This window comes from Anolis sagrei, chromosome 2, assembly GCF_037176765.1.
Source record: "Anolis sagrei isolate rAnoSag1 chromosome 2, rAnoSag1.mat, whole genome shotgun sequence".
Taxonomy (NCBI): domain Eukaryota; kingdom Metazoa; phylum Chordata; class Lepidosauria; order Squamata; family Dactyloidae; genus Anolis; species Anolis sagrei.
Window position 1 is genome coordinate 102992151 of NC_090022.1, and position 9399 is coordinate 103001549.

The window sequence follows — 9399 nt, forward strand, 5'->3', positions numbered from 1 at the left end:
CGGAAACAAGGATTGACGAGAATGCTTCCCCATGATAACTCTTCCAGGAGTGAATTTCCCTTCCTAGGAGTAGATTTTTCTCACTTCCTGTTTTCTCATCCCCATTCTTAACTATGAGTTGTATGTAAGCCAGAGGCTTGTAACTCAGGGAGTACCTGTACTAAGAAATTGCATAATGTTTATTAATGAAGGCCCTACCTTTTTGTGTAGCAAGTAGTTTAACCATATACACAACAGGAGTTTTTATGCTTCAGAAATAGTCATCCTTGAATTTTTATGGTTGTGAGTGAGTTCCTGCAATTATAATCTTCTTCTTTGTAAAAACTATGCATACCAATTAAAATCAATTGTGATTTCTTCAATTGCCTGTTTTAATTCTTTTTTTCATTTTAGCTGCCTTGGAGTCATGGAGAATGATACTACCACACTGAAGTATGAACCAAATAATGACATGCAAAGCTCAGCTTTGTCCCAACCATCTCCTCCATATGTCCCTGTCAAGCTTGAAGAGTATGAAACACCAGGCTTTAGTGTCAAGAAGCTCCTCAAGAAAGTTGAAAAGAATTGCAAGTGTAACCAACGAAGTGTCCTCAACTTCTTCCTCAAGCTGTTCCCTGCCATAGAGTGGCTTTCGCATTACAGAATCAAAGAATACCTGCTTGGTGACATCATCTCAGGCTTACTGGTTGGAATAGTAGCCATCCCACAGTCAATCTCCTATGCCCTTCTTGCAAGCCAGGATCCTATTTATGGGCTGTATACCAACTTCTTCTGTCCCATCATCTACTTTGCCATGGCTACCTCACGCCATGTCTGTGTGGGGTCTTTCGGGGTCCTGTGCCTGATGATTGGGGAATCAGTAAACCGACAGCTGAGGTTAGCTGGATATGAAACAGATTCGGCCACTGTCGTGATCGCTAATGCCACGTTGAATGGGACAGTGTTCTGTGACAAAGGCTGCTATGCTATCAGTGTGGCAACAGCCTTAGCATTTTTGGTCGGAATATATCAGGTAAGATAATTAATTGGAAACAAGCCTGCACATTACTATCGTTTTAATACATGGAGCACTTAATTCTTTGGATTTAAATTCATGACAATGAATTAGTAAAAGGGCTATTAGAGTAATAAGAATGCCTTGCTCTGGCTCAGATACAGCTTTCATTTTAGTTGTTGGCTATTTTGATTTTAAATAGTGAACAGGCAAATCTTTACTGACTGCTTCCATTGGCATTATTAAGATGTTGTGCCATATACAGGAGCAGAAGCAGGTATATAAGTTATCGGGTCCCCTAGTTGTCTTGGAGGATAATATCAGCTTTCTGCATCTGACTAGATCTTTCTTGAGTGGCCACCTACCACTGGTGTGAAAATATCCATGAAGCTGGTGCTGCCACAGCTAAAGGGCAAACGCAATAGAACAAGCTTACACATCACATCAATCATAGTGTTTTCTGAAGTGGTCCACAATCTACAAATTAGAGTAAACCATGTGACGTACTTTTAAGTGAATAACTGTGGAAGAATCCACCGATCTGTAATGAGTAATCACATTCTTTCTGACTCGGGAATAATAGGAATTGCCTTATATTGACTCTGCTTATTAGTCTATCTATGTTGATATTCGAAACCTAAAAAGGATTGTGCTGAGTCAGAGCAAAAACCAATCTAATCCATCATTCTGCTCCAACACCAGTAACAAGATTCCTCTGGAAAGTCCGTAAGCAAGGCACGAGTGCAAAGGAATCTTCATGTACAGCTGGTATTGACAATGCCTGGTATTTGCTCTCTGGCATTTCAGAATTTTTTCCCAGTTTTTTCAAGGCCAACCTCAAGATATATCAATGATTGAATCTAGGACAATTTGTGTACCACAGCTACCCTAGATAGATATTCATAATGCTTTTTATCAAGCTGTAATTTGAACTAGTTCTGATTGATGGATCCAATTGGCTTTATCTTTCAGATACTTCTGGGGGTCTTCCAGCTGGGCTTCATATCCGTATATCTTTCAGAACCTCTCTTGAGTGGCTTTGTAACTGGATCTTCCCTTACCATCATCACCTCACAAATGAATCTTGTCCTGGGAATAAAAATTCCCCGCCATGATGGAGTGGGCTCCCTCGTTTTAACATGGATTGACATCTTCAGATACATTGGCAAGGCCAACATCTGTGATCTAGTTACCAGCTTGGTTTCTTTGGCCCTGATGGTGCCAGTGAAAGAGATCAATAGCTATTATAGGGATAAAATGAAGGCTCCATTTCCCATTGAACTCCTGGTGGTCATTGCAGCAACCCTTCTATCCCATTTCTTTGACTTCAATAAAAAATACAAATCTAAAATCTGTGGTGCCATTCCCACTGGTTTCAAGCAACCTGCACTTCCTGATCTGGGACTTTTGTCAAATCTGGCACTTGATGCTATACCTATCGCCATCATTGGTTTTGCAATGACTGTCTCACTAGCAGAAATATTTGGCAAGAAACATGGCTATCCTGTACGGGCCAACCAGGAAATGATTGCCATTGGCATGGGGAACCTGATCCCTGCCTTCTTCTCCTGCTTTGCTACCTCTGGAGCCTTGACGAAGACCTTACTGAAAGAGTCTACAGGATGCCAAACCCAAATATCAAGTCTGATTTCTTCAGTTGTGATGCTCCTGGTCCTGTTGTGGATTGCTCCTCTCTTCTATTCATTGCAAACATGTGTTTTGGGTGTAGTTACCATTGTGAATCTCCGAGGAGGTTTGCGGACTTTTGCTGACATTCCCAAGATGTGGAGGATCAGCAAAGTTGACACTGTGGTATGGTGGGTCACCATGCTGTCCTCATTACTGATCTCCACAGAGTTGGGCCTTTTGGTAGGCGTCTGCTTTGCTCTCCTCTGCATCATCTTCCGTACTCAGAGGCCCCGAGCCACTCTTTTAGGTAGGGTGAACAATTTGGAAATTTATGAGGACCAATTCACTTACAAGAGGATCAATAGCATTGCAAACATCAAGATCTTCCGCTTTGATACCTCTCTTTACTATGCAAACAAGGAGTACTTCAAAAGTTCACTCTTCCAGAAAACAGGAATACAGCCTTCTTTGGTTGCTGCCATGCAGAAAAAGGCAAAAGCAAAGGCAAAGGCAATCATGGGCAAAAATGAAAACTGTTTCTCTTCAAAGCTAAACTGCCTAAAGCCCTCAAAGAAAAGCACAATGGAAGTATCAGCAGATGTTCCTGCTCCAGTGATCGATATTTGCACCTTAATAATTGACTGTGGGGCTATGCAATTTATAGACAGTGTGGGTCTCAGTGTGCTGAAGGAGATCCGACAAGACTATGGGAAGATTGGTGTCCAGGTGTTGTTGGCCAACTGTAATCCATCCACTCGACACCTGCTCCAGGCAAGTGGTTGGCTCACTGGGATGGAAGATTCAGGGTTGCTGTCCTTCCACAGTATACATGCGGCTGTGAAGTTTGCTGAGCAGCAGAACCAATCTCAAAAGAAAGACAATGAAGTAGCCAAAGAAACTTTTCTTAGCGAAGAACCCCAGAATGTCTTAGTAGATTCGAGTCTGGAATGATCGCTGTAAGTATAGACAGAACACACCTAGGAATCTGCTTTATACATTTAAGCTGTTAATTACACCAGCATTCTGCATTTGGCAGGCCAAGATGAATGCCTTTGCATTTAAGAAGGTTGTTATAATCTGGATAGGAATACTTTTTCTGGAATAGAGACAAAGCTTCACCTGCTCGTTTGCTTTGAGACAGATTGCTGTTAAAAATACAAAAATAGGACCAGAAAGGAAAGGTGGCAGCCATCAAAAGAAGAAACTTAGGTACATTTACATCTTAAATGAAGATGAGACAGCATTAAATTATCACAACTTAGTAGGCTAAGAGGTAGAGACTTACCCAGTACTAATCAGTGAAGTTCGGAAATACATGCAGAAGGTTAAAAAGCAGACCCATTTACAGCATGGAAGCTGAAATTGATGGGAGGTTCTGAAGAAAAGAACAAAACCCCTATAAACAGAACTAACATGCTACCATGACAAAACGATTCTACTCTAGCCCTGTACCTGCTGTCCGAAGCCCTGTACCTGCTGTCTTTTCAGGGAGATTTTGATGCATTGAAATATTATTTTCACTTCAGCAGGCATGGGGACTTCCAGGTATCTTGGACTTCAGCTGCCACAATTTCTAATAGCTGACTGTTAGGAATTATGGGGTTAAAGTACAAAAACACCAGGAGGGCTGAAGTTTGTCCATGCCCGCACTATAGTTTACTGTCTGACTCCAGTCAATGCAGTGTATGGGTGGTCTAGGTTTTTTTCCATCACAGAAGAGGCAGAAGAAGATGAGTTTCCCATTTCATATCCAATGTTCTAGTCACCACATGTCTCTGACTTTCTCCTAGAAACATAGAATCATAGAATTGGAAGAGACCTCATGGGCCATCCAGTCCAACTACCTGCCAAGCAGCAGGAAAATTGCATCAAAAGTACCCCCCCCCCCCCAAACAGATGGCCATTTAGCTTCTGTTTAAAAGCCTCCAAAGAAGGAGCTTCCACCTTTGGAGGCTTTTAAACAGAGTCTGGATTGTTATCCTGTTTATTCCCTTTTTATTTGGGAACTATTACTGAAAAAAGGGGGCTTTACTTGTTGTGCGGTGTTACTTTAACCCTTTGTTTTTAAATGGGCATGTTTTAAATGGTTTTAATTCTATAGACAGATCCATGGTATTTTCGATACAAGTTTTTATATGGTTTAATATATATCTGTCTTTAAATGCATTTCTTTTTTATTTTGTAAGTGACCTTGGGTCCTAGGTTTGGGAAAGGTGCACTATAAACAAAGTGATATAATCTTGATATAATCCTATTTGAATTCAGAGGAGGAAGATGTGTCTGATCTCAGGTGTTAGCGGAAAGAAATGAGGGTGGGCTCCCATATGGACTTGTCATCATCTCCCCTTCCCTCAGAGCTGAGACGGGCTGCTTCTTCCTCATCTGAATCAGCTCTGACTTCTTCCTCTCCCTATACTCAGGGTTTCTGTTGTCTTCTCCAGTATTGACACACATTGCTTCTCTGCCTTTTTTTTTTTTTTGCAACATGTGTCCTATGTGGGGTCAGGGGAGGCTGTGGATGGAGTAAAAAAATATTTTCAAAATTAAGTCATGCATCAAATAACCACCTAATCTTGACTTGCGGGCACCCCATGGAGAGAAATAAACACTCCCGTCTTTCAGTGCTACTTCTTCCCCATTTTCAGTTAATTTTGCAATCCCATGTCATTTGTATTTTTAACCAATTTTTCTAAACTTTGATAAGAACTCGATAATCAACACTAATGATTAACAGAATGATGACTGAAAATGCTCAGCTTCCCCCTGATACAACATTTGTATAATTCATTTGGATTTTAAAGCTTACTGATAGTTATCAAGCCCTTTTCTGTTCAAATCTCTAGTGGAATCATATGCCAGACTGTTTTCTTTTTCAGCAGCTGTCAATAGAGAAGATCCAGACTGAATCTACACAACCATACAATGCAGTTTCAAAATGTAGATTAACTGCACTGAATTTGATTACACGGCATTGTAGACTCATTTAATCCATTTCAATTCTGAAATTGCCTTATATGTTGGTGTAGATCCAGTCTCAGTGAGTAAGCTTTGCACTGCTTTGAACAGTCTTCTGCAGTTTAGGCATGCAGGTTGGACCTCACCAGAAATAAAGAGAGCCTTTAGAAAGCTTGTGCTCCCTGATGTCTTCTGAATCCACAACTCAAACTGAATCCAAAACTGCTAAATATCTTGTCCTTGGTCCTGGTATTGCTGGAACACATACTCATCCTCTGGCTTTTTTTGAAACATGCATTCTGTGCTCTGAATTGGGGTAAGTGTGGAATCAAGAGTGGTGTGCTTGGACTGTGAGAGAGGTTGGTGGGCAGTTATTTGCCACTTTAAATTCAGTGCATTGAGAAGGGCTCCAAATTAGTTTACTTTGGCATCCCCCACTTTGGAATATGTAAACATACAAATCCCCATATATTTGAATATTTGGAAGGATGGCTCCATTTAAAAAGTCATGCAAACCTTCAGATATTTGAATATACATCTATCCACATTCATACATGCAATGTTTTTTTTTTTAAAAAAAAGAAGTACCAATACTATGCTTACTGGATGTGGATGCCAAAGAAACCCCTATGTAACCCTTCCTTCCCTGAAATCTGCCATTTCCAAAAGTCTAAGATTCTCAGCTCTGTACGTTATATTTTCATTTTCATTATACAATTCCTCCACATTAGTGGAGTTAGTAGTGCCAGGCTGCACATGTGTTTCCCCCTACAATCAGTCACTCCCCACTCTGATGGGAGGTGGAAGGGAGTTTGATGGAGAAGGGAGGGCAGGGGGTGCACCAGTCTTTGGGGCAGACAAAGGGAGCAGGATGCAGGAGGGCATGAGGAGAGTGCTGCTGAAGTCTCTTCCCATTGCCCTTGTACCACTGATGCATGCACCACCCACCTTCCATCCCATATGTGTGTGTATGTGTGTCAGGAAAATTAAACAATCAGTTTAGGTCATGAACTGTAGCTCACTCAATCACTTGGACAGGATAGTGGCAGGGAATGGGAGAGTGGAGCCATCCAATCGGAATACAGGTGGGCAGTATAATTGACAAAAAGAGAAGAAATGCTTTTGGTGAATAGATTTATGTGGACATATGCATGCCCGCATGCATGCTGGGAAGAAAAAAAGATCACAAAGCATCCAGTCATGGCCATGAATTGCACGTTGTCATTCTGCATGGGGGTTGTGTAGCACTGGTGAACTGTCCTGCTATATCTGGATACTATTCACTACATTGAGAGAATGCTGGATTGCAGGGAACTCAAGGAAGCACAAATCCAGTTGATGAGGAGAAGAGGGGATGATTTACCGGGGACAATGATCAGTTGTAAATGAAATGTATATGGAGAATCTAAACTATTTGAAAGATTAGAATGGTTTAGCAATCTAGTTGTGGAGGGATTCTTCTTCTTTCTATCAGTGTGGTTGTATTGATTTATCAATCATTGTTGCTTCAATAATGTTTGCCTTTCTCTCTGCCCTCTTTTCTTATGTGCCAATAAAATGTTTTTTTTTTAAAAAAATACCCTTGTATTTAATTTTTATTTATTTCTCTTGTTATGTTTGTGTTCTTTGGATTAGCTCAAAATGACACATATGATTTTCCATTATATCCTCACATCTTTGAGAGATAAGTTGGCTGAGACTGACACCATAGAGGCTTTATGAATAAGCAAATATTTGGCTCTCTTCTAGATATATATGGAGCCGGAGGTAGGGGAGTCACCTATGTTACTATAGTTTTTTGGAGGAACAAACAAGTTTTAGATGGAGGTCAACTAATCCTGCACCTTATTCTCTATAGGATCCCTATATAGGAAGTCCCACCGATTTGGTGAGCAATTGTTGCATTGCTGATCTGCCCTAACCATTATGTGGTTTCTCCTGAGGTTTACCTTAAATTGTTTCCCCTGCAGTTCTAAACCATTAGTTCTACTCCTCGTTGGAATAACAGAGAAAGGTTCTGCTCCATAACCTCTTAGATATTTAGAAGCAAAATTAGAATGAAAATAGTCAACATCAAAACTTAATGTGTCAATAGTGCTACCTCTTATTGACCACCAGAGGGTGCGCGTATGACACCAAAAAGTCATCTAACAGGAATACAGTGTGGGAAGATAATATAGCCCACTCAACACGAGAGATTTCATTGAAAGAACACAGTGCTCTCCTCTTTGAACAGAACAATATTTTGCACCCAGTGGTGTAATTCTATATAAATGTGCACATTTTCATAATATTTTCAAAAGAAGCGCTTCATTGATCAATTTGTTATTAATAAAGTCATTGACAGTATAACAAAATAACAGAACACACCAACTCCAAGGTACTACAGACTGATCCTCTCTTATCTAGAATTCCAAAATCCAAAACACTTCAAAATCTGTAAAGAAAACCCAATGAATTACTTAGGCAAGTCACACTTTCTCAGAGCATAAGTTGGAAATGATTAGATGGTGAACAACAACAAGCTTATACTTTCTCATAGGTTCTGTAGGCACAGGCTCTAGTACTGTCACAGGTATATATATACACACACACATTTTTCTGCGTCTTTTTCACTCATGGTGCAATGGTTAATTAACTCAACCACTGCACCAAGCGTGAACTGAGTGCTACGATGACTGTTGAACAACCTGGTATCCAAAATGATACCACTGGTGTATTTTTACTTGAAGGGTACCTACATGCAATAATCTGCAAGTGTAAATATAGGTTCTTGATCTTACACTGAGTTAATTAACTGAAAAAATTGTGTGGTGTTGTTAGCCAACTTCTAAAAGCTTCCTGGGAGAATATGAATTAGCATTGTACATAGATAAAACAAAGAAGACATTGGACTAGGATTTCAGGAGACCAGCATTTGAATCCCCATTCAGCCATGGAAAGTTACTGGGTGATTTTAGGCACACCACAGTCTCTCAGCGTAATGGTGAGGCAATCCAATGAAGAAATCTTGATGAAGACAGTCAACATAAGTTTGAGTTGACTTGCAGGCACATAACGACAGCAAAACCCTTCCTATATTATGCTAAATGCAGTCTTATGATCCCATTTTACTAGTGAGTGTCTAAGATTTCCAACAACAGTTTCCTCAAATACATACTAAATACACACTAAAAAACCAGTGAAGAACAAGTAATTGCAGAATCATCAGCTTAGAGCATTTAATTGAGAATTGGGTTAAAATGTTACCCATGTAGTTTATTCTGAAAAGGAAATGAGGAGGTAGAAGAGAAAAAAGGGGGAAGGAAAGAAAAAACCTAGGATATGGATAAGGCGACTCAGCCAGAGTCACCTCTGTCTGAGAAAGGTGGTATACAAATGTTGCAAATAAATAAATAAATAAATAAATAAAGGTTTAACATATTCATTAAGCTGAGCTAACCATATATTTTTTTCTTGAAGGTGGTGGTAGGTCTATAAGTGACTGTAGAGATTTATTTTGGATCTGCATGGTCTTTTGCAGTGAGAACATAAATTTCCAGATGGAAAGCAGTCCCAACAAGGGTTTATTTGGCACATCTTCCTTGGCACGTTTTCCCCCTTTGCCCTCTATTCATGTCTCCACAAAATCCATAGCACAGCTGGTAATAGCTGACTTCCAGTTACAATGCTTGAGTGCCAGGAATTCCCAGTTCTTGGTGTTATTTGACTTTTTAAAGGTTAGTCTTAAGACTGTCCTTAAATCTCTTGTCCTTAAATCTCTTTTGCTGTCCACCGACATTCTGTTTCCCATTCTTGAGTTGAGAGTAGAGTAACTGCTT

At 40.1% G+C, this 9399-nt stretch overlaps 1 protein-coding gene across 1 annotated transcript; it reads left to right on the forward strand.

Moving 5' to 3' along the window:
• The first annotated feature begins 406 nt into the window (after positions 1 to 406).
• On the forward strand, positions 407 to 3659 carry LOC132765572 (sulfate transporter-like). The gene is made up of 3 exons (XM_060759852.2): positions 407 to 1012; positions 1967 to 3127; positions 3188 to 3659. Exons 1-3 carry the CDS (start codon positions 407 to 409, stop codon positions 3572 to 3574), a joined length of 2154 nt encoding a protein of 717 aa, XP_060615835.2. The 3' UTR covers positions 3575 to 3659.
• Positions 3660 to 9399: the final 5740 nt, after the last annotated feature.